General features: G+C 35.2%; 1 protein-coding gene across 1 annotated transcript in view; it reads right to left on the bottom strand.

Annotated features, from left to right (window-relative positions):
- Nucleotides 1-6,141: 6,141 nt before the first annotated feature.
- SHCBP1 (SHC binding and spindle associated 1) overlaps nt 6,142-27,057 on the bottom strand; it is a 32,652-nt gene continuing 11,736 nt past the window's right edge. The window contains exons 6-13 of the mRNA XM_031458525.2: nt 25,874-26,107; nt 25,614-25,782; nt 25,202-25,322; nt 22,723-22,854; nt 21,955-22,073; nt 9,641-9,727; nt 9,133-9,274; nt 6,142-7,533 (exon numbers count right to left, since the gene is read on the bottom strand). Of these exons, the coding sequence (XP_031314385.1) occupies nt 7,208-7,533; nt 9,133-9,274; nt 9,641-9,727; nt 21,955-22,073; nt 22,723-22,854; nt 25,202-25,322; nt 25,614-25,782; nt 25,874-26,107 (1,330 nt within the window). The 3' untranslated portion in view covers nt 6,142-7,207. The remainder of the gene's footprint in view (nt 7,534-9,132; nt 9,275-9,640; nt 9,728-21,954; nt 22,074-22,722; nt 22,855-25,201; nt 25,323-25,613; nt 25,783-25,873; nt 26,108-27,057) is intronic.

Below are 27,057 nucleotides of genomic sequence, written 5' to 3'. Positions count from 1 at the left end.
TCAAGACTTCCCACTTTTAAGTAAAGATTGAGTAACAAATATCAGATTTACCCACCTGCCTTAAATAACTGGAAAATTGGACAAAATATATGAGACAATGGTTTTCCAGACATCAGATAATAGGCAACACAGGACTCTGATACCTGAGAAGGAAAACCAAACTATACCAGCTTACTGCCTGGAAGCAGTTTCCAGGCCTCAATGCAGGGATGGGGAACAGAGCACAGCTGATTCTCTAGGGTAAGGAAACAGAAATCAGATTTTAGTGGCCAAGGCACCTAGAATTTGCAAGACAGTGTACTGGAGAAGGGAGGTGCACAGAAAGAGAGCTCCAGAAACCTGTCGTGGGCCCCCTTAAGTAGTGGTTGAGTACCAACCTGAATATGTGTCAGAAGACACTACCCAAGGCTGGGGAAAGGGCCACCAGAAAAGAATGACATTAGAAACTTCACTCCTATCAGCTAGAGTGAAAAGACATCATAAATACATGGGGCACCAGATAGATTTCTAAAAGAGGGAGGGAGGTTGTAAATTAGCCCTAGATACTGCTTTGGATCTGCCCAAACAGAGCCTAAAAGCAAACATTGAAAGGATTCAACTGATTCTAAAGAACTACATTCTTGGTGGGGGGAGGGGGAAGCCAACACTTTAAAGGAATAAAACAATACAACATAGCAATAACATAAAATTCATAAGGACAAGTATCCAATCAGAAATAAGTAGACAGCAAAGATACAGGAAATTATGACCCATTTCCTAGAGAAAAATTAATCAACAGAAACAGGCCCAGAAGCAACAGAGACGATAAAGCTATCAAATAAGGATACTAGAATAACTATTATAAATATGCTCTACATGACCAAGAAAGTTGAAGAAACCATGATCATGTTGAAGAGAGAAATAAAAGATATTAAAGAGTACCCCCAACCCCAAAACCATCTTGGGATGAAGAAAATATAATATCTGAAATGAATGATTCATTGGATGTGATTAATAGCAGTTTAAACCATGTGGAAAGAAATTTTAGTAAACTTAAAGACAGAGCAATAGAAACTATCCAAAGAGAAACAGAAAGAAGACTGAAAAATAAATAATGCATCAGTGACCTGAGGGACAAAATAAAACCAAGTACCTTGTATGTAATTATAGTCAAGGAAAAGAGATGACAGGGTAAGACAGAAAAAATATCTGAAAAAATTAATGGTTAGTGAGTTCTCATAATTCTCTCTATTGAATAGTTCATTTTTCCCCTACTTAATTGGAATCATAATAAATTCCCATGTTTGCTTACAGCTGACCCTTAAAAACTCTTGTCTAAAGCTGATAAATGCTAATTAAAAAAAAAAAAAGCAACTCAATAGCCAAAGTTTTGAAAAATAAGAATGGAGTTGGAAGTGAGGCTGCATCTTCCTCAAGTCATCACTACGTTCAACTCGCAACATGTAGGTGGCTGAAAAACAGTTCTTCTAGTCAAATTTGATTGAGTGCTAGTGCTCTGGATCTTATAAGGATTCTGTTACAAGCAGAATATACATTTAGCAGATTATCAGCCAAGAGTTCATTAACTATATTTTCATTTATCTATTTTTCTGAAAATTGCCTGTTTATATCCTTTTCTTATGGCTCTATTGAGTAGTTTGGCTTTGTTATTGATTTATAGCTTTATACAGTGTGGTTTTTAATTATTTAATATTACAGACATATATATATTATATATAAGTATACTTATATTTTTATATGCTATAAATACTAGATAATACACATAATTACATATACAATATTCTCTTGAGCTGTCTGAACTTTATGTTACATTTGGCCATTGGTATCATGGGGGATTGGTTCCAGGACTCCCCCAGATACCAAAATCTGGGAATGTTCAAGTCCCTTCTATAAAAGTGGTGTAAGGAATGGCAGGACACGAGCTCACCTCTCCTTGTGACTACAACAAAACCACAACTGACTGCTCAACAACCAATGAAAAAAAGATTGGAACCTAGCAAAAAAGATCTTCTTCAATTGGAAACATAAAGAGGGAACCACAGTAGAAAGGGGAACCCTCCTACACTGCTGGTGGGAATGCAGTTTGGTGCAGCCACTGTGGAAAACAGTATGGAGATTCCTCAAAACACTAGGAATAGACTTACCATATGACCCAGGAATCCCACTCCTGGGCATATATCCAGAAGGAACCTTACTTCAGGATGACACCTGCACCCCAATGTTCATAGCAGCGCTATTTACAATAGCCAAGACATGGAAACAGCCTAAATGTCCATCAATGGATGACAGGATAAAGATGTGGTATATTTATTCAATGGAATACTTACTCAGCCATAAAAACCGACAACATAACGCCATTTGCAGTAACATGGATGTCCCTGGAGAATGTCATTCTAAGTGAAGAAAGCCAGAAAGAGAAAGAAAAATACCATATGAGATCGCTCATATGTGGAATCTAAAAAAAAAAACAAAGAACAAAAACAACAAAAACAAAGCATAAATACAAAACAGAAATAGACTCATAGACATAGAATACAAACTTGTGATTGCCAAGCAGGCAGAGGGTAGGAAGGGATAGACAGGATTCCAAAATTGTAGAATTGATAAACAAGATTATACTGTATAGCACAGGGAAATATACACAAGATCTTATGGTAGCTCACAGAGAAAAAAATGTCTCAATGAATATATACATGTTCATGTATGACTGAAAAATTGTGCTCTACACTGGAACTTGACACAACATTGTAAAATGATTATAAATCAATAAAAAATTAAAAAAAAAAAAAAGAGGGAACCACAGTGGGATGGTAGGAGGATCACGCTCACGATATAATTGGGTCCCACACCCCACAGTGGGTGACCCACAAGCTTAAGAATAATTAAGTCACAGAGGCCCTCCCATAAGAGTACGAGTTCTAAGCCCCACACCAGGCTCCCCAGCCAGGGTTTCTGGCATTGGGAGGAGCAGGAGACCCCAGGACATCTGGTTTTGAAGGCCAGAGTGGTTTAGCTCCAGGAGCCCCACAGGACTGAGGGAAACAGACTTCATTCTCTTAGGAAACATACACAGAATCTCGAGTGCACCAAGTCCAAGGGCAGAGGCAGTGATTTCATAGAACCTGGGCCAGGCCTGCTGCTGGCTTTGGAAGGTCTCCTGGGGACATAGGGGACAGCAGCAGCTCACCTAGGGGACATAAATGCTGGTGGTGCACATTCCAGGAATATTCATCTACATGAGCTTCCCTGGAGGCTGACATCTTGATTGGATCTTTAGCACCAAGACCTAGCCCTTCCCAACTGCCTGTAGGGAAGTCTCAGGCCAAACATACAGGGTGAGAACACAGCCACACCCATCAGCAGACTTCGTAAGTCACAAAGGCACTTCCTAAGTCACTAAGACACAGCCCTACCCACCAGAGCTCCAGGACCAATCTTCACCCAGCAGTGGGCAGACACCAGCTCCTCCTGCCAGAAACCTGCATAAGCCTCTAGTTTAGCCTCATCCACCAGGGACAGATACCAGAAATAAGTAAACAAAATCCCAAAGCCTGTGGAAGGAATCCACAAACAAAGGCCAGACTCTACACTGGGACGGGCTGGACCCTGGACCTTGGATGACAAGAGAGGTGTACTGCTGGGACACATAGGACGTCTCTCACAGAGGGCCACCTCTCCAAGGTTAAGAAATGTAACTAACCTACCTAAAAATATAAATAGAAAGACAGACAATATGAGGTAGCTGAGGAATATCTTCCAGGCCAAAGCACAAGATTAAATCCCAGAAGACATAAGTGATGAGGTGATAGGCAATTTATCTGAGAAAGAGTTTAAAGTAATGATGGCCAAGATGTTCAGAGAACTCAAGAGGAGTATAGATGCACAGAGTGAAGTTTTCAGCAATGAGTTGGAAAAGATAAAGAATACCCAAACAGAGTTGAAGAATAAAATCACTGAAATGATCAACACACTAGAAAGAACCAAGAATAGACTAAATGAGGCAGAAGAACAGATCAGTGAGCTAGAAGACAGATTAGTGGAAATCACTAGTGCAGAACAAAGAAAAAGGTATGAAAAGAAATGAGGATAGTTTAAGAGAGCTCTGGGACAACAGGAAGCATAATAATATTCACATTATAGGGGTCCCAGAAAGAGAAGAAAGGACCTGAGAAAACTTTGGGAGAGATAATAACCAAAAACTTCCCCAACTTGGGAAAGGAAACAGTCTCCCAAGTCCAGGAAAGCACAGAATGTACCACACAGGATCAACCCAAAGAGGAAAATACTGAGGCACATAGTCATCAAATTGACAACCATTAAGGATAAGGAGAAAATATTAAAATTAGTGAGAGAAAAGCAACAAGTAACATAAGGGAATTCCTATAAGGTTATCAGCTGATTTTTCAACAGAAATTCTCAAGGCCAGAAGGGAGAAGAAAGATATATTTAAAGTGATGAAAGGGAAAAAACCTATAAACAAGAATACTCTCTCCAGCAAGGCTCTCACTCAGATTTGATGGAGAAATCAAAAGCTTCACAGATAAACAAAATTGAAAAGAATTCAGCACCACCAAACCAGCTTTACAACAAACGTTAAAGGATCTTCTCTAGTCATCAAAACATAAGGAAAGAGAACAAGAGAAAAAAAAAAGAAAAAAAAGAAAAAGATTGCTTTGGTAGTTCTTTTATGGTTTGTATAAATTTTAGAGTTGTTTGTTTCAGTTCTGTGAAAAATGTTGTGAGTACTTTGACAAGGGTTGCATTGGATCTGTGGATTGCTTTGGGTAGTACAGCCATTTTGATAATGTTGATTCTTCCAATCTAAGAGCACAAGATATCTTTCCATTTCTTTGTATCTTCAATTTCCTTCATCAATGTTTTACAGTTTTCAGAATATAGGTAACCTCCTTGGTTAAGTTTATTTCTAGGTATTTTGTTGTTTTTGTGCAATGAAAATGCTTAATGCCAGTTATAAAATTCTGGTTTTTGAAGTGGAAAAAAAAGGGAATAAAGTGCTACAAATGGCAAAATATCCTCCTTTCTTATGGGTGAGTTGTATTTCATTATTTATATATGCTGCATCTTCTTTATCCACTCATTAATATGCGCTTACAATGCTCCCATATCTTGGCAATTGTAAATAATGTTGCTGTTGATAGTGTGGTATATGTAGCTTTTCAAATTAATTCTTTTTTGTGGTTTGCTTTTATTCCTTTGATAACTATGTAAATTTAAAAAGCTAAAGCTCTAAATGTTCTTAAAAACAATGAACAGTACCTATACGTAAATTTTTTAAAAATATGTGCAGTATATTGTGTATATGTATTTACATGCAACATACTGTATATGTGCAGTCAAATTGTAACAATTCTACCTAATAAAATTGAAAGAAGAAAAAAAAAGTGGTGTAGTATTAACACATAATGTACACACATCCTCCCATACACTTGAAATCATCTCTAGATTGGTTATAATACCTAATACAATGTAATGCTATGTAATGCTATGTAAATAGTTGTAAACACAATGTAAATGCTGTGTAAGTAGCTGCTGGCATGCAGCAATTTCAAGTTTTGCTTTTTGGAACTTTGTGGAAATTTTTTTTCCTGAATATTTTTGGTCCATAATCTGATCAGTTGAATCCATGGATGTGGAACCCGCAGATATGGAGGGCCAACTGTATTTGGTTTCACTTAAGTTTTAAGTATTAAAGTATAGTCAAATCTACTTTCCTGGGTCTTGTGACTTATCTACATAGGGCTTGTCTATTAGAAGATTATGAAAATATTTTATATTATCTTCTAGTACTTTTATAGGCTTGCTTAAATTTACATTTCTAATCCATCTGTAATTTGGTTTTTTGTATGATAAATGAAATCTGAAAAACTATCATGCTATAATAAGGAACAAAGAAGGTATTAACTTTACTTACCACGCTACTTGTCATTCTCCTGACGTTCTAGCAAGTTATAAGAGAAATACAAAGTCTAAACTCCAAGATAAAATGGAAATTCAATTGGAAAACCAATTTAATTTTTTAAAGTTGAATAAATGGTTTTTAAATAAGTATTTCGGTCAAGTTGATGCAGAATTAATTAGCATTACTTTTGCAACAGGACTTAAAGAGTAAAAAGCACCTTTCAACGGTCAAACAAAAAAATCAAACACAGATCCTTCTACAATTGATAGCATCTGAAATATAAAAATTATAATTTATTCAAATTTAAGAAACAACTGCACTGAGAAAAATGTTAATACTCTTTCTGAAACACTAAAAAGATATCAAAATACTGTATGTCCTTCAAAGGGTCACACATGCCACACAGGCACTCCGGCCCATAACGCGTTTGGAAAGATATAACAAGATTTGATTTATCATTTCATCATTATAATTTTACTCAGTGGAATATTAATGTCACATATATTTTTAAAATATAAATATTTTTTAAAGTTGTGCTTTACAATATGATATCAAGAACACAGAGCTGATGTAGGTTGTATAGGTAATCATTTTGACTGTGTAAGAAATTTGATCAGAATACTGTTCTGGTAAAAGAAAAGCACCTTTTTCATCACTTATATTCAGCAATAGTGAAAATGCTCTATGTACACACTGGCTCTGAATAACTGATTTCATTTCTGATTCAAACCTGTTATGCTATCTATTACTGTTTTGATGATTACATAGTTCAACATAAAAAAGCATCCCACTCAGATTCTCAATAGTCTGATTAGGCAGATAACCTCCCAATCATAAAAGCTTTTAAGACAAGTATTAGGCAGATAAAGCATGGATATCAGACTCACTATAATTGGGATAAAAAGACAATTGTAAGAATACTGCACATTTGACACCTACTGCGTTTTTGTGCACTCAGCTTGCATTCTCTGCCTTTCTTCCTCCTCTCTGAAGTGCTAGATTAAAGTGTATTTATACTAGAAAGTTAATAGAGTTAACATGAAAGACTATGTTTTCAGTCAAGACTTTCTAGATAAAATAGAAAATACTTGGAGATTTCTTATGTTTTTATGACCTTGCTTATAAAGAATGTTTTATGTGCCACACCTGCAGACTAAAATAAATCTGCATTTCACTCAAACCCAGTTGAATATCACCTACAAAATATAGACACGAAGCAAAGTATGATAGCAGCAGTGATTCTTGGGGCAGCACATGCAAAAGTCAGTATTTTGCTATCTCTTTACATCAGAAAAGAAATGTGCCGAAACTCCCTTTCCCATTCCACTTGAACTGGTTCCCCAGAATTGAAACAAACATCTCCTGTGACATTAAGTTGTCATCAGCTTGCGTGATCCCCAGTTCACTCAACCTTTTCTTCTTCATCTGGCCTTTCTGTGTGGAGGCAGCAACTAGTTCATTTACAATTTCACAATTGCCTTCGACTTGCTCAGAGAGGTCAGCTCTCTCACAAAGCTCCATTTTACCAGTTGCACATTGAATCAGCTCTTCTAGATCCACTCTTTCAGCTACATCTGCATCTCCACCTGTCTGAATTTTAAGTGCTTTATTTTCTGAAGAAACAAATGACAACAAAAAAGTTAAATATACAAACCCAACTGAAACATATGTTATCTATATAAAACATAACGTATTTCAAGTTTTTTTTCTGTCAAGGATTCCTGCACTCATCTGACTGGACTTTCTCAAGTCTTAAGTATCTCAATGAGCCACTGTCTTATTTTTCATACCAAGGTTTCCTGACCTTCATACAGGATTACCAATTTTGAATTTTCTCTTTTTATCCTAAATCTCACTCATTCAACAGACATCTCTTGGATATCTAATATACACTGAGCACTATGTTAGGAGTCAGATGCAAAGATAAGTAAAACAGTGCTATTCTCCCTAAAGGAACTCCTAATTTAGCAGCTAATTATAACATTATAAGTGACTACCTGTGATGGCCGGAACTCTAGACGACCTCCATGATACCTACCCCTTAGTGTCACTTTCATGACTATTAAGTGACAAAAGGATTTTGCAGATGTAACTAAGGTTACTAATCAGTTTACCTTAAGAATAAAAATTCAGGTGAACCTAATCTAATCCTATGAACCCTGTAATAGGGTTTTCTTTGGCTGAATGAAGAAGAACGCATGAGGAGATTCAAAGCACGAGAAAGATTCAAAGCATGAGAGATTTGCTTACGGAGGTTCTCTGTTGGTAAAATGGACAGGGTCACAGGGCAAGGACCTGAGAGTGGCCCCGAAGAGCTAAGAGCAATCCCCAGTCAACAGCCAGCTAAAAAAATTTTTTTAAATTGGAGACCTCTATCCTACAAGCTCAAGGAAATTGATTCTGCCAACAACATAAATGAGCTTGCAAGCAGATTCTCCCCCGAGAACTTTCAGATAAGAGCCCCGCCCAGCTGATCCCTCAATTTCGTCCTTGTGAGACCCTAAGCAGATAACCTGGCCAAACCTACCTAAACTTCTGAGCTATAGAACTGTGAGGAGAAAAAGAACACACAGATAACTGGAGTGGATCCTGAAGGATGACAAGGACTACTCATTACCCTTTAAACTTTCCTCACCAATGCCAATGCATAATTCTTCTCCATGACTGAGATTTCAGAGTGATCTGAGTCATGGCTTGAAATTCATGAATTTCCCACTGAGTTAGCTCAGCTTTGCTGCCAAGAAAGACAGTTGACAGGGAGGCATTTACTTCTACAAATAAAAAATAGAGGCAAACTCCACAATCCCCTCCAGTGAATGCAGGCTTCCTCTTGGCACATTGATTTCTCTGCCTCCACCCTTAACAAATGCCAGCAGGAGCCATCATTGCTATCATATGTCCATCCTTATTCTATAAATTTAGAGAGCCAAGCATGATAAGAAGGGAACTGCAGGACCTCAGAAACCACTTATCAAGGTTCTAATGAGTAGCTGAACTAGATGATCTTGAAAGTTTCTTTCACTCGGATATTCTATGTTATAGCTTTACCAAGCTTCTCCATCTCCACATCCAAGCATATGCCAGTTTTTTTTGTTGTTTTTTTTTTGGTGGGGGTGTGGAAAAGACAATTCAGATCCTTAATCAGAGTTTAATGCTGAAATAAAACAAGTTAGGTCTGATTTTTATTTTGAAAAGTACTAAATATAGCATACCTTCACTTCCATCTTGGGCATTTTCTTGCAGGTCAGAGAAAATTGTAGGTTTCACCAAGACAACACCATAACCTTCATTATTATGTATGACATTATTCACCATGGATATTTTTGGAATGTCATAATGTTCATCTAAGAAGTCCTATGACATTGAAAACAAAAGTTTTAAGAAACTATCACATTCAACACTGCCTGCTTTAAAAAATCTCACTTTTTTCAGGCTATTCTAAAAATGGACTAGAAAGCTATGCTTATTAATATGTGGTAGCACAATCTGAGCTCTGAGTGACAGAGCATTCCTCGTCATTTCTACAGATCTACAGACAGCAAAGTGTTCTCACAATAGACTTTCAACCACTAACTATTGATGCTATTAAAATTTACATACTGTTTATGCTTTTCAAAGCCAGAAAACAACAAAACCCAACATGGGAATTTAATAAAACAATTATTTCTTAGGTGAAATCACTCCAGCCTTTGGAAAGAGGGTGTCTCAGCAGGTGCTCACCTTAATGAGGATCCCTTCCTTGCAGTGATGGATCCCGTTGTCACTCAGGGTGCACTTACTCCCAGGATATATTTCAATACCAGCACCCTATAAGTTACATTTTAAGATAATGACAATCAGTTTTAAATAAGAAAGACTGTAAGAGAAGGTTTACTATATCACTTCTTAGACATTAACACAGTACAAATATACAAAGTGTTTGATAGAAAGGTTTATGGGTATCTTAATGAACATTTCCATTTGCTCCACTTCCAGCAAGTTGTCTATCACTTACCATTTTCAAATACACACACACACAAAACAATGGCTAAGAGTATCAACACTTGTTATCTGTTTAACTCTCTATCATCTGGACAAATCAGTTTTCTGACTCTGCCCGAAAAAGTCATCTAACAATTTTGCTGAAAGATACACTTATTCAAAATGACCATCCTCTCAGAGATAATTAGAGAACAGTATTCAAATCTTATAAAATATTGTTAAGTTGTGGATAGAAATATGACCCTGTATTTTTAAAAGCACACCAGTTTAAAAATATCCCAACCTAACTTGAAAATCACTTCTATGAGTTAAAGCAATTAATGGTCTCCACTACTACACACATGTTAAATTAGCAGCCAATTCACATGTCTTGTTTATACGTATATAGTAACCAGAAAGACCCATGCATGGCCAGTTTTCCCCTCTTGGACTGACCTGCTTCCAATTCTTGGGAGTGTACTCCCTTTCACTATTTTTTTTTACTTCACTAATAAAAATCTTGTTTATATCAAAAAACAAAAAAAAAAAAAAAAAAGAAAGAAAGAAAGACCTATGCATGGCCCAAGTCTCTCACACTGCCCTTTGGCACCACATGGTACCAAAAGAAAAAGTAACAGTAACAGGAATAATTTATTTCCTGATGCTATGCTAGGCACTTTGGTAAGAAAAAATGATTCACTCAAACCTCTGTGATTATTTAAAAAATCATTTTTGGAATAATTTTATACACAATATGCTAGATGAAGAAGAGTCACTATTAACCATTTATGACACATCTATCACATGTATGTTGAGTCGTTTTTCTAGGAATAGTAGTGTACCATGAGAAAAATTTATTACGACTTCCTCCTTTAGGGATTACTAAAACATATGTAGTGGGATCTTTTTACCTAACTCTCTGTAGAGAGGTAAAAAGATCTGAGAAATGGGCCTTCAGCTAAGAGATTTTCTGCTAGAAGCTATGTACAAAAAAAGATTTAGGGGCAATAACATTAAAAATACATATACAACAAGACAGTTAAAGTTAAATATGAAATTATCAGGATCATGTAAAACTTAAAGAAAAGAGTAATTTAAGCCAGCAGCCACCTAGTAAATGGGACAATCATGTTCAAAATATGTTATGAAACTTAACAGATATTTGGTTAACTAAAAAGAAATCAAAGAAGGTGGCACTTCTAAGATGATGGTACAAGTAAAAACCATGGACATTACATATAAAACAAATATGAGAAGAAAAGTGGAGTAAAGAAGGCAGATCAGCTACACACTTCAACACCTAAGAATGACACCAACACAGTGGTGCATTCCCTGGGTTTTCTTTTTGCCTCATATTCCCAGGCAAGAAGCTAAAGAAGCTGGAAATCCATAAACATCAGACACAGACCAGAAAAGCCTCCCCAAAAGCCTGCTCTCTCTAGCCAAAGGACCAGGTAGCCTAGGAGGACAGAAACTTTGAAACAATAGCTTTATTCCAGCTAAATACCACAGGAAAATAACTGGCCCACCCCAACCCATGCTGCCAAGTGCCAAAGAGGAGCTTAGACTTCCACACTCTTGAGGCTGTGACCAGGCACCCCAACACCCACAATGAGATGGTATCAGTTAAGGCCAAGGATTTTCATCCCCACCAGATGGTAACAAGGCCCTCCCCCTTATGGAGAGTACATGAGGAGCCTGGACTTGTACCCCTACCCAGCAGTAACAAAGTGCTGCACTCCCTCCCCACTGCAGTGATGTGAGAGCAGGCCTAGTGGAGGGTTGGGACTTTCATCATTGCCAGTGGTAACAAGACCACTGCCATGCACCAGAGCATCAGTGGAGACATGTGGGAAGCTGAAATTCTCACCCCCACCCAGCAGTTAACAAGGAGCTTCCCCACTCAACTAAAATGTCGACAGAGGCCAAATGGGGAACCTGGACTTCTACCCCCACCTGGTAGTAACAAGGAAGTATCCTCCACCTTATCCACTCCTGTAATGGTGTAAGAAAAGCCTAGCTAAAACAGGAGATCTAGATTCTCACAACATAATATAAAATATCCAGTTTCAGTTGAAAAGCACTTGTCGTATCAAGCACCAAGAAGACGTCAAAGTGAATAAGGTAATCAGTAGAAGACAAAACCAAGATGTCAGAGATGTTGGAATTAGCTGACAATGGTTTTAAATCAGCCATAATAAATATGCTTTAATGAGCAATTATGAATATATTTTAAACAAATGAAAAACAAAAGGCTGAACAAAGAAACAAGATATAAAGAACCAAATAGAAATTTCAAAACTGAAAAATACTGTAACTGAAATAAAAAGCTCAGAGGATGGGTATAGCAGCCGAAAGGAAAAAACAGTAAAGAATCAGTGAAATGGAAGACAGAACAATAGAAATTATCCAGTCTGAACAGCGGAAAAAAATGTACTGAAAAAGAAAAGTGAACAGAGCCTCAGGGATCTGTGGAACAAAAACAAAAGATCTAAAATTTGTGTCATCAGAGTTCTAGAAAGAAAGAAGTGTGAAGGAAACAACAACAGCAAACAAACAAAAAATAGTTTAAAACTCCCAAATTTGGCAAGATATTAAACCTACAGATTCAAGAAGCTGAGAAAACCCCAAATAGGATAAACTCAAGTAAATTTATTCCAAGATAATAATAATTAAACTTCTGAAAACTTAAGACCAAAAAGGGAGGGTGAGTGGGGAGGAAAGGGGGAAAAAAAGAAGAAAAAAAAAATCATGAAAGTAGTCCAAGAAAAACAATGTCTTACCTATTAGGGAAAAATTCAAATGAGGAAGATTTCTCATCAGAAACCATGGAGGCCAGAAGAAAGTAGTACAGTATTGTTCAAAAGGGCTAAAAGAAAAAAACTCAACTTAGAATCCTATACCCAGTGAAAATATCCTTCAGGAGTAAGAAGAATCAAGACAGTCTAAAATGAAGGATAATGAAGAGAATTTGTCACCAGCAGACCAACCCTAATAGAATAGCTACCAGAAGTTCTCTAATCAAAAAAGAAACAATAAAAGGGGACATCTTAGAACATCAGAAAGGGAGAAAGTGCTGAGTAAACAAAAATATGAGTAAATACAATAGGTTTCCTTCTCTTTGAGTTTCTAAATTACTTTTGAAACTAAAAACAACACTGTCTAATGTGGTTCTAGAAGCATGTAGACAAAACATTTAAGACAATTATAAACAGGGGATGGTAAAGAGATACTAAGGGAAGAAAGTTTCTATACTTCACTTAAGCTGGTGAAATGACAACATCAGTAAACTGTAGTAAACTGATATGTTATGAATATATAATGCAATGTCTAAAGCAACCACTTAAAAAGACATATAAAGAGATACACTCAAAAAAAATAGAATTCTGAAAAATGTTCAGGTAACCCACAGCAGCGAAAAAAGAGAAAAATGAAAACCAGAGAATAGAAAACAAAAAATAAAATGATAGAATAAAGACTTAACATCAATAATTACATCAAGTGTAAATGGTCTAAATATACCAATTAAATGACAGAGACGGGCAAAGTGGATTAAAAAAATACTAAAAAATAATATGCTATTTACAGTTTGCTTCAAATAGAATAAAGGCGGGATGAAAATAAAAGGATAGAAAAATATATATGATGCAAACTTTAATCAAAGGAAGGCAAATGTGACTTTATTAATATCAAATAAAGTAGAATTCAAAGCAAAGAAAATTACCAGAGACAGACAGTTAACATTATATAATGATAAACAGGTTGATTCACCAAAAAGACAGCAATCCTAAATGGGTATGCACCAAATAACAGAATTACAAAATATGTGTAGCAAAAACTAAGGACTGAAAGGAGAAACAGACAAATCCACAATTATAGTTGGAGATTTTAACATCCACCTCTCAACAACTGACACAAGAACTAGACAGAAAATCAGAAAGAATATAGAAGAATTGAAAAACATTATCAACCAACATGATCTAGTTGACATTTATAGAATATTCCATTCAATAACAGCAGAATACACATTACTTTTCAAAGGCCTATGGAACCAAGACAGATCATATTCTGGACCATAAAAACAAACCTCAACAAAACTGAAAGAATAAATTATACACTGCATTTTATGACCACAATGGAATCAAACCAGAAATCAACAAAAGATAACAGTAAAATTCCAAATATCTGGAAACTAAAAAACACACTTCTAAATACTACATGGATCAAAAATGAAAATGCAACATATCAAAATTTGCTATATCAGTGCCAAGAGGGAAATTTACAGCATTAAAAGCATACATCAGAAAAGAGGAAAAGTCTTAAAAACAAAAACAAAAACAAACAAAGCATAAATACAGAACAGAAATAGACTCATACACATAGAATACAGACTTGTGGTTGCCAAGGGGGTGGGGGGTGGGAAGAGACAGACTGGGATTTCAAAATTGTAGAATAGGTAAACAAGATTATACTGTATAGCACAGGGAAATATATACAAGATCTATGGTAGCTCACAGAGAAAGGAACGTGACAATGAACATATATATGTTCATGTATAATTGAAAAATTGTGCCCTACACTGGAATTTGACACAGCATTGTATGATTATAAATCAATAAAAAATGTTAAAAAAAAAAAAAGAGGAAAATTCTTAAATCAATAATCTAGGCTCTCACCTGAAGAACCCAGAAAAAGAGCAAAATAAAACCACAGCAAACAGAAGGAAAGAAACAATAAAGACAAGAGCAAAAATAAATAAAACTGAAAACAAAATAATGAAACAGAATTGATAATAATAATGAATAATAATAATGAAACAGAATAATAATAATGAAAGAGTTGGCACTCTGAAAAAAATCAATATAATTGACAATTCTAGCAAGAATGACAAAGCAAAAAAAAAAGAGAGAGAGAGACTATACAAACTACAAATATCAAGAATAAAATGTAGGATATCATCACAGGCTCTGCAAACATCAAAAGAATAATGGTTTACCATAAACAACTCTACGAGTTTGATAATTTAGAAGAAATGGTCCACCTGCCTCTCCAGGCTGGTGTGAGGCCCAGCAGGCTGTATTGAGGGTGGTGCATGTAACACCTGGTGCACTAGAGAGCCTGCCGCCACCACTGTCAAACAGAAAAGCCTTTCACCAAAAACCGTGCCTGGCCATGGGGGCTCTGTACCCTGAGTGACTCACTCAATATGAGTAAGTCACTGAATAGCCATATAGCTATTAAGGAAACTCAATTCATAATTTTAAAACTCCCAAAAAAGAAATCTCCAGGCCCAGCTGATTTCACCAGAGAAATCTTAAAAAAAAAAAAAAAAAAAAACCAATTCTATACAATCTCTTCCAGCAAACAGGAAAGAAGGGAATATCTCCAAATTCATTTCATGAAACTAGTGTTACTCTGATAACAAAACCAGACAAAGACAATAGAAATAAAGAAAACTTCAAACCAATATCCCTCATGAATATAGACATACAAATAAATTCTTAGTAAAATATTAGCAATATAATTCAGCAATATGTAAAAAAATTACACACTATGACTAAGTGAAGCTTATTTCAGGGATACAAGGTTGGTTCAAAATTTCAAAATCAATCATTTGTAATCCATAAAAACTTGATGCAGAAAAAAACATTTAATAAGAGTCAACATATATTCCTTATAAAAGTTCTCAAAAAGCAAAAAGAAAGAAAACTTTCTCAGTTTGATTAAGAATATCAACAACAACAAAATAATCTACAGTTAACCTTATACTGGTGGCCAAGATGGCAAAGTAGGAAGACCCATGAGCACCTACCCTGACAGGCACACCAAAATTAAAATTATTTACAGAGCAACTATCAATGAGAGCAGCCTGACAACTAGCAGAAAATATTTCCAATATAAACAAGGAACCACAATGAGACAGGTAGGAGACGCAGAGATCTACTAGAGTCAAGACCTACACCCCCAGGATAGGCAACCCATAAATGGGAACTAGGCAAAATGACAGAGGAACAGGTTCCATTGGAAGGAACAAGATAAAATCACACAAGAAGAACTAAGTGTAGTGGAGATAAGCAATCTACCTGATAAAGAGTTCAAGGTAATGATCAAAAGATGATCAAAGAACATGGGAGAAAACTGGATGAACACAGTAAGGTTAACAAAGAGAAAATATAAAGAAGAACCAAACGGAGATGAAGATACAACAACTGAAATGAAAAATAAATAAGAAACCAATAGCAGATTAAATGATTCAGAGGAAAAGACCAGCTAGCTGGAAGACAGAATAGTAGAAATCACTGAAGCTGAACAGAAAAAGGAATAAAAAGAAATGAGGACAGTTCAAGTGACCTCTGGAACAACATTCACATTATCAGGATCCCAGAAGGAGAACAGAGATAGAAAGGGGCAGAGAATATATTTGTAGACATAAAGGTGAAAACTTCCCTAGCCAGAGAAACAGACATGCAGGTCCAGGAAGCAGAGAAAGTCTCAAACAGGATTAAATCAAAGAGGACTACACCAAGACACACTGTAATTAAAATGGCAAAAATTAAACATAAAGAGAAAATATTAAAAGCAGCAATGGAAAAGCATCAAGTTACATATAATGGAATGCCCACAACTGATTTTTCAGCAGAAACTCTGCAGGTCAAAGAGAGTGTCATGATATATTCAACGTGATGAAATGGAAAAATCTAAAATCAAGAAAACTCTATCATTGGAAAGTAACCTGAAAAAAATACATGTATATATAACTGAATCACTTTGCTGTACACTTGAAACTAACAGTATTGTAAATCAGCTAGACTTCAATTAAAAAAAGAAAGAATCCTGATATCAGACACTAGGAGATGAAAGGCCAGCATACTCCATGGTCCACCCAAAGAACAGGAGGGCAACAGGGACAGGCAGGGACAAATCATGACCCTCCTGGCTTGAAATGTGGTAGGGAGGAGGACACCCTGCAGGGACAGTGAGGATGAGAAGGGGTCCAGGCTGGAGCTCAAAGGATGCTTCCCACCTTCCTGACTGTATTGTTCCCTTATCGTATGTATAATAGCTGTATTGAGATACAATTCACATACTATGCAACTCACCCACTTAAAGTTTTTTACCATTCAGTGGTTTTCAATATTTTCACATAGTTGTGCAACCATCACCACAGTCAATGTTAGAACATTTTCATCACCTTAGAAAGAGACCCTGTACCCTTCAGCAATTACCCCAATTCCTTCTTCCCTACCCTACCCACCAGTCCTAGGCAATCACTACTCTACTTTCTATCTATACAGATGTGCCTGTTCTGGATATTTCACATAAGATGAATTATACAATATGTTGCAATAAAAAGAATACTCTATTCGACAAGGCTTCCATTCAGATTTGATGGAGAGATCAAAAGTCTTATAGACAAGCAAAAGCTAAAAGTGTTCATTCAGCACCACCAAACCAACTTTGCAAGAAATGTCAAAGGGAATTCTCTAAGTGAAAAAGAAAAGACCACAACTAGAAACATGAAAATTACGAAAGGAAAAAACTCATTGATAAAGGCAATTATTCAGTAAAGACAGTAAATCAATCATGTAAAAAGCTAGTAGGAAGGTTACAAGACAAAAACAGTAAAATCATCTGTATCTGCAATAAGTAGTTAAAGGACATACAAAATAAAAAAATTTTTAAATACGATATCAAAAACAGTAACCATAGAGGGAGGAGAGTAAACTGCAGGATTGTTAAAATGTGTTTGAAATTTAGAGATCAGAAAATTAATATAAACCTCATGATAACCACAGTCCAAAAATCTGAAATAGATACACATCTACAAAAAAAAAGGAATCCAAATATAACACTAAAAATAGTCTTCAAATCACAAGGTAAGAGAACAAAAGAAAATAAAGGAACAATAAAGAACTACAAAAACAATCCAAAAACAACCAAAACAAAATAACAGTAAGTATAAACCTATCAATAATTACTTTAAATGTAAATGGACTAACTGCTCCAATCAAAAGACAGAGAGTGGCTGAATGGATACAAAAACGAGATGATATATAAGCTGACTACAAGAAACTCACTTCAGATCTAAAGACACACAGACTGAAAGCGAAGGGATGAAAAAAGGTACTCCACGCAAATGCAAATAAACAGAAAGCTGGGACAGCAATATCAGACAAAACAGACTTTAAAACAAAGACTGTAACAAGAGATAACAAAGGATACTACATAATGATAAAGAGATAGATCCAACAAGAAGATATATCAGTTGTAAATATGTATGGACTGATACAGGAGAATATAAAGTAAGAAACTGACAGTAATAGAATAATAGTAGGGAACTTAACACCCCATCAGTGGACAGATCATCCAGACAGATAATCAGCAGGAAAATACTGGCCTTAACTGACCTATTAGACAAGATGGATTTAATAAATATATGAAGAACATTCCATTAAAACGCAGCAGAATACACATTCTTTTCAAGGTCACATGGAACATTCTTCAGGTCACAAAACAAATCTCAAAAATTTAGAAGACTGAAATGATAACAAGCATCTTTTCTGATCACAATGGTATGAGACTACAAATCAACTACAAGAAAAAAAACGAAAAATAACACAAACATGTGGGGGCTGAACAATATACTAGTAAATAAACAATGGGTCACTAAAGAAATCAAAGGAATCAAAAAATACCTGAAAACAGATGAAACAGAAATACAGTGATCCAATATCTATGGGATGCAGCAAATGCAGTTCTAAGAGAGAAGTTTATAGCGATATAAGCCTACCTCAGGAAACAAAAATCTCAAATAAACAACCTAAACTAACACCTAAAGGAACTAGAAAAAGAACAAACAAAACCCAAAATTAGGACAAGGAAAGAAATAATAAAAGTCAAAGCACAAATAAATGAACTAGAGACTGAGAAACAATAGAAAAGATTAATGAAATGAAGAGCTAGTTCTTTGTAAAGATAAACAAAATTGATGAACCTTTGGCCAGACTCATCAAGAAAAAAGAGGGTCCAAATAAAATCAGAAATGAAAGAGGACAAGTTACAACTGACTGCAGAAATACAAAAGATCATATGAAATTACATATAAAAATTATATGCCAATAAAATGGACAACCTAGAAGAAATGGATAAATTCCTACCCCCCAAGACTAAATATGGAATAAATAGAAAATATGAACAGATCAACTACCAGTAATGAAACTGAACCAGTAATTAGAAAGCTCCCATCAAACAAAAGTCCAGGACCAGACAGCTTCACAGGTGACTCCTACCAAATATTTAAAGTGTTAACACCTATCCTTCCCAAACTATCCCCCAAAATTGAAGAACTCATGCTATGAAATCAGCATTACCCTGATACCAAAACCAGAAAAAGACACTACACAAAAAAGATTACAGGCCAATATTCCTGACAGTTATAGATGCAAAAATCCTCAAGAAAATATTAGCAAATCAAATACAACAATACATTAAAAGGATTGCACACCATGATCAACTTGGGTTAATCTCAAGGATGCAAGGATGGTACAATATTTGAAAATCAATCAACATGATACACCACATTAACAAATGAAAGTATAAAAATCATATGATCACCTCAGTAGATGCAGAGAAAGCTTAGGACAAAATTCAATATCCACTATATGCATATTCAATGGTAAAAAGCTAAAAACATTTCCTCTAAGATCAAGAGCACGATGAGGATGCCTGCCTCTTGCCACTTTTATTCAACACAGTATTGGAAGTCATAGCCACAGCAATCAGACAAGAAATAAAAAGAACCCAAATTGGTAAGGAAGAAGTAAAACTGTCAGTTTTTAGATGGCATGATACTATCCATAGAAAAGCCTAAAGATACCACCAAAAAATTATTAGAACTCATTAATGAATTTGGTAAAGTGGCAGGACACAAAATTAACACACAGAAATCTATTTCATTTCTATACACTAACAACTATCAAAAAGACAAATTAAGAAAACTATCCCATTTACAATCACATTAAAAAGAATAAAATATCGAGGAATAAATCTAACTAAGGTGAAAGACACGTACTTGGAAAACTTAAGAAACTAATGAAAAAAAACTGAGAACGACACAAACAGGTGGAAAGATATACCATGATCATGGATTGAAAGAATATTATTAAAATGACCATACCATCCAATGCAATCTACAGATTCAAAGCAATTCCTATCAAAATACCAATGGCATTTTTCACAGAACTAGAAAATTATAAAATTTGTATGGAAACACAAAAAGACCCCAAATAGCCAAAACAATCTTGAGAAAGAACAACAAAGCTGGAGGGGTCATGCTCCCTAACTTCAGACCACACTACTAAGCTACAGAAATCAAAATAATATGGTACTAGCACAAAAATAGAGACATAGATCAATGAGACAAACAGAGAGCCCAGAAATTAGCCCACACTATATGGATAATTAATCTACAACAAAAGAGGCAAGAATACACAACAGAGGAAAGGCCGCCTCTTTAACAGACATCGTTGGGAAAACTAGACTTCTGCAGGCAAATGAATCAAACTGGACTACTTTCTCACACCACTTACACAGATAAACTCAAAATGGCTTAAAGACTTAAATATAAAACTGAAACCATAAAACTTCTCGAAGAAAACATAGCCAGTGCTTTCTTTTACAATGGTCTAAGCGTTGTTTTTGGGGGCTATGTCTCAGGCAAGGGAAACAAAAGCAAAAATAAAGAAATGGGATACATCAAACTAAAAAACTTCTGCATAACAAAGGAAACTATTAAGAAAATGAAAAGGCTATATACTGAATGGGAGAAGATATTTGCTAATGATATATCCAATAAGGGGTTAATATCCAAAATATATAAAGAACCTACACAACTCAACAACAACAAAAACCCACAATCTGATTAAAATATGGATCCAGAGACATTTTTCCAAAGAAGACATACAGATGGCCAACAGGCACATGAAAAGATACTCAGCATCACTTAATCATTAGGGAGAAGCAAATCAAAACCACAATGAGACATCACCTCACATCTGTCAGAAGGGCTACAATCAAAAAGGCAAGAAACACTAAGTGTTAGCAAGGATGTGGAGAAAAGGGAACCCTCATGCACTGCTGCTGGGAATGTAAATTAGTGCAGCCACTGTAGAAAACAGTATGGACATGCCTCTAAAAGTTAAAAATAAAACTACCATACAATTTATGAAGAATACAAAAACAATTCCAAAAGATATATGCACCTTTGTATTCAATACAGCATTATTTACAATAGCCAAGAGATCAAGCAACCTAAGTGCCCATCAACAGATGAATGGATAAAGATGTAGTGGGGTATGCTTACATTACTCAACCACAAAAAAGAATGAAATCTTGCCATTTTCAACAACTGGGATGGACCTAGACAGTATCATGCTAAGTGAAATAAGACAGAGAAAGACAAATAGTGTATAATTTCCCTTATATGTAGAATCTAAAAAACATAACAAAACAGAAACAGAGTCACAGATATAGAGAACAAACAGGTGGTTGCCAGAAGGGAGGGAGGTGGAGTGGAAAAACAAAAAAAAAAAAAGGTAACTCTGGGAGGTAATGAATGCTAAGTAGCTCAGTTGTGGCGATCATTTCACAATGAGTATTTATAGGAAACCAGAACATTTGTACACCTTAAATATATAACTATTTTCAATTATTCCTCAATAACAATGAAAATGGATTTTTCACATTCTTTAAAAAAAAAAAAAAAAACCTCATACTTATGGTACAATACTGAATACAGTCCCCCTAATATCAAGACTAAGGTAAGGATGTCCACCCTCACCCCTCTTATCCAACTTAGTGCTGGAAGTTCTAGTCAGTACCCTAAGGCAAGAAAAGGAAACAAAAGGCATACAGATTGGAAAGGAAGAAATAGACTGTCTCTATTTACAGATAACATGACTGACTTCTTTGAAGAAGGAGAACATGAGTATGTGTTTACATCTTGTCCCACATCTTATTTACTTATTTAAACTTAACTTAAACTAGTTCCCACAAAGGATAGGAGATTATCATACCTTGGCACCATATAAATCTGAGTTCCTCATTAAAAATTCTGCTGATGTTCGAACCGTGACTCCTGTTGTTTCACACTGCAGTACACAGTTTTCCAATGTAGTCTTGCCACGGTGAATGACTATGATAAAAACACGCAATCAAATGCTTTCAGAAGTAATGTGTCATTTACAACATTAGAAATGGCCCAGAGTTGATATTAGATATAGTCCAAATATTTCTCATTTAAACTTTGTTACTGGAATTATGAATTCATAATTTATAAAATAATGACTATTTTGAATGATTTTCTAAAAATTTAAAAGCAGCATTCTTAAAAAAGAATGACTTGATCTCAGAAATGCAAACTCAAGTTATAAAGTACTTCTCATTCCAAAAAAAAAAAGGTTATCAGAGAGTGATTTTCAAGAGCATCTTAGAAGGGAGAAGAAAAGGAGGCCCAATGCAAGCTAGAAGATATTGATCCTAGGAAACAAATACTATCACCTAGGGCTAAATGAAATGCAAAGAACACTGGCCACAATGTTGGAATGTTTTAAAAGAAAAAAATGATCACACAGAAACCAATATTAAACTAACAAATTTTCAAGAATAGGCTGAATTATTTTTCACTTTAAAGTAAGCTTCTTAAGTTGTCAAGCTATGTACATAAATAATCAGCTTTCCATAGTACTCAAGAGTGGTATTTTATTAAATTCTACCTTCCAAGGAAAGTAAAGTTTTCCTTCAAAGCCTGGAACAAATAATAAATGAAATATTGAGATATTTACTTAAGATTCCTTCTACAGCATCATGTTGAACAAATTTTATGCTTGAGATTTTAATATCCACACCCGTACAATCCACAAATGTGTCTCCTTTGCCTCTCTTTTCTATCACAATATCATCTGGCAGACCATACCCTAAGGAAGAGAGCAAGAACATTTAAGATGGGTGAGGGGAAATGTCTAAACCCAAAATTACTATGACAGATTTCTCTATTCCAAATGATTCCAAATGACACCAATCAACCCAGTTGCATTTAAACAAAATTTAGACCAAGGTATACAATTTTTAATAATAACTCCTCAATTTGTCCCCATATTAGGAAGACTACCTCCTATCAATTATCTCATTATCAGTTAAGCACTAAATTCACTTATAAAACTACTACCAAAAAATAATAATCTTAAGTACTCACAGCTGAGCCAAAGGACTTTAAAGCATTTAGCCCTTATAAGTTTTTTTTCCCTAACTCTAAGATTATATTATTCTAATGTAATTAGGTTTGAAAAAGCTTAAGCATTTCTCAAGATTTTCTAATTTTTTATATTCTCTCAAACAGATTGAATTAAAATATTGACAAACTTGACTAAAACAGTTTTAGCTACTGGAAAAATAAATCTACCTTGTTAACCAATAAAAAGCATTGTTCTCTACAAACCTTAAACTAATAATGCAGGCCAGACCTCTGAATGAGCTTACAAAAAACTGGAGTATCAGAAAACTAGAGAACTTTGCCCAACTTTCATCATAAAACAGAACCACATAGACGAAAGCTGTAAGAAATTGTCTAAAGTTAAGTCTTTGCTTGAGTAAATGAAAGTAGTTAACTAACTACATTAAACAGACAAAGCCACTGAAGTTTTCTACACTTGAAGAGTACAGGTAAGCCTTTGGGGGCACTAGAGAATGCAAGAGGACTCCACACACAGAAATACCACCAGTGGTGGGCCCTGGATGACTGGATTGAGTACTTCCCTCCCTGGTTCCTTTTATGCATCTATCTGTACTCTGCACATTTTTATAACAATTATGTTTAGTATCAGAAAAATAAAAAATACAAAAAGAATGGACATAATGAGGACCAAGACTATATAGACAAGTTTAAAACATAAAGCCATCACCTAAGTGAATGAATTTCTAGACAAGAAAAATCCTATTATAAGTTCTGTTAATACCCGGCACATAGTAGGTATTCAATATATATCTCTTGTTATAAGTGTTAGCTACAGATCGGAAAAGCTGTTAGATAAGCTTTAATCTTACTCATGAACAAGTACTCCATATATTCACACTAGAGATACCATCTGATTCTCCAAATTCTCAGAAATGCCCTCTGCTCATAAGTTTACAGTCATTTTTATACCTAACTATCAGAATCCTATATGGTTATTTATGACACTTTGGCAATTACATCATAATTTCCTCACCAATGTAGGAAGAACACTTATCCACCATTGAATCTACAATATCAATGCTGTTTGCACTATGCCAAAAAAATAAAGTGTTTTTATTGCAGTGATTTATCCTGCAGATGTGTTATTTATACACAAACATCTATTATATATCAAATATTGGAGAGGAAAAAAACCAAAAACTACACACATAAAACAAAAAGGGGATGAGGTGATACACTAGTGAACAGCAGGAAATTAAACTTCCAGCCTTCCTTCCATTAAGAAGTTTTGACAAGATAAAGATAAAAAACATAGCTTAAGCAGTTTGTGAACAGCTGCACAAATCCCAAAATGATATACGATTTTTTGCATTACAAGCTTTATTGCTAACTTGAAGCTCTTCTGGTAAATAGTTGAACAGATGCGTCTAAATTTGACCTGCTTTGGAAATACACAGGACCAAGGTGAACTACTGTAAAGTAACTTAAATTTATGAATCAGTCTAAATGTACAATAAGATTATAAATGCTAAAAAGAAACTTTCAATAGAATCTTTCAAAATTAATGTTCTCCAAAGTACACTTTAGGATTTGTGACATTCATGAAGATTTAAAGAATTAAGATAAAAATTTTGGTCTAACTTCAGGTTGGACCTATACCTCTCACAAAACTAAGCTAAATTTAAAACAAAAACCATGCACCAATATATCCACAACATATATGAAATAAGAGTAAGCAACAAATTTAAGGACACTAAACTTTAAATGTTGCTGGGAATGTTTTTTATTCTAGAAATGAAATTTCCTTTTCATCAACCACCTATAATCTGGAATTATGCTTCTTCCTAATGATCTTTTTTTTCCCTCTGTCTTCCCAATACTTATAATGCTCAAAGAACCGTATCTCAAGTTGCTCAAACACTGTAAGTGAATCCCCTTTGTGTTTCAAAAACCCTTAATGTTTCAAGGAAACTCATTTGAAATCAAATGGGTTGAAATCAAATTCCTGGAGTTTCAACAAGATCAACAATTTACTGTTTTCTTTAGTGTATCAAGCACAGGAGTTTGATTGTGTGATCTTCCACACTCACCTTCCAACTCAATGGAGTCAGCGATGGAGAATGTGCCATGTACCATGTAATGGCCAGGACAAACAATAACAGTGTCACCCTCATAGCAGGCATTTATAGCAGACAACGGATCACTGTGGAACTAGAAAACGACAACATATTGCAAAGATATACTCCTCAAAGCAACCTATTACCCCAGGTTTCATGTTTCACTTGAAAAGGGAGCCACACCTGCATATCTCCCTTTGCTACCATGAGCCCAGTGCATGCTTGATAATCACTAGTGCTGATGAAGCAGTGCCCTCACCACTTCCCATTTCACAGAGAACAAGCTCTGGGAAACTGCTGTAAACACTTTGTGGAACTCAGGGAAGCCTGGGGGAGAATCAGAAGGGAAAAAAAGCCCACCTGGAGCAAGAAACTCTCCCTTTACCTGAATTTCCATTTCTTCCTTACAAGGCTCTGGACAAAGCCTGTCCCTGAGCAGGGCCTGCAGCAGCCCAGTCGTCATGGTGGAGGAGACCACATGGGTGACCTTCTGACCATTTGTACGGACGCCCTTTGCTTGGATATTAGAATTCTTCTGATAACCAAAAACATATCTTAAAGAAACCAAACACACCCATCAGTTCTCAGTAAGAGAGCTGGTTAGAAAAGATGCTGACTAGTTAAGAATAACAAAGATACACATACCTCAACAAAGGATTCTCAATGAGTTTTAGCTTTTGTTTCAACTGTTCGATCTCTGAATACAGTTTTAACCCTTCCACCATGGAGATGTTTTCCTGCTCAGAATCAGAGTTACAATTTGACAAACTGCTTCTCAGATTTAAAAATTTCCTGTAACTCTCCTCACACTGAGTCAACAGATTCTGGTAGTCAACAATAAGTCCTGAAGGAACTCGGTCTTCAAGAATATCATAATGCCTGAAAATTTAAAAGCAAATTGAAATCCACTCCCTTTCAGATACATTTTCCCATCACTAAGACAGCCCATTTAGTTCTTAAAGATCCAGTAAGAAAAGTGTTTTATAGTGTATAACTCAGGAACATGTTAAGTTTTTCTGAATACCACTTTACTATAAGTGGAAGCTATTAAAATTTTAAGGACCACTTCATTAAGGTCACTAATTTTTCTCTTTTGAGGTGTCTGGGTTTTTTTTCCATAGATCCAAGCACTTGTGCCTTTGAAACACTGAAAGTTTATGTTGCACAATTTGTAATCATTACTTGATAAGCAATTATTTTGTCGTATATTAGATTCAAAATCTTAATAAGTAGGTGACAGAGGACAATCTGGAGGTAGAAGTGGAGAGTAAAGTATCACACATAATTTCATAAAAATGTTTAAGATTACCACACTTACAGGATCAAAAATTTAACATGATTCAGGGGGAGGATATAGCTCAGTAGTAGAGTGTGTGCTTAGCATGCACCGAGGTCCTTAGTTTCAATCCCCAGTGCCTCCATTAAAAAATTTTTTTTCTTTAAATAATTCAAATCATCTAATACTTCCCTGCATTTAAAGCACTATGTTGCAAAATTATGCTGAATATTCCCTCAGGAAGATTATTAGAACATTTCAAAAACATAAATCTTTGAGATTCTGAGAACAAAAATAAAGCTGTTACTAGAAAGTGATTAAAACAAAATAAACTTGTATTGGACAACCTCATTGGCATTTAAAGTTTACTATTAATTTATATACCTTCTCAAATATACAGACAGAACAAAAAGTATTTATAGATACAATAATTTATAAATGTACAACTAAGTTAATGGATATGAAATTAATAAGTTTGAAGATAAACTGCACTATTATTGTCATTACTTATACTTTTAAAGTAATTGCTTTATTTCTCAGTTAAAAGTATATA

Source organism: Camelus dromedarius, chromosome 9 (assembly GCF_036321535.1).
Source record: "Camelus dromedarius isolate mCamDro1 chromosome 9, mCamDro1.pat, whole genome shotgun sequence".
Lineage (NCBI taxonomy): Eukaryota > Metazoa > Chordata > Mammalia > Artiodactyla > Camelidae > Camelus > Camelus dromedarius.
Note: the sequence above shows the minus strand (reverse complement) of the source record. Positions and strands in the feature narration are given on the sequence as shown.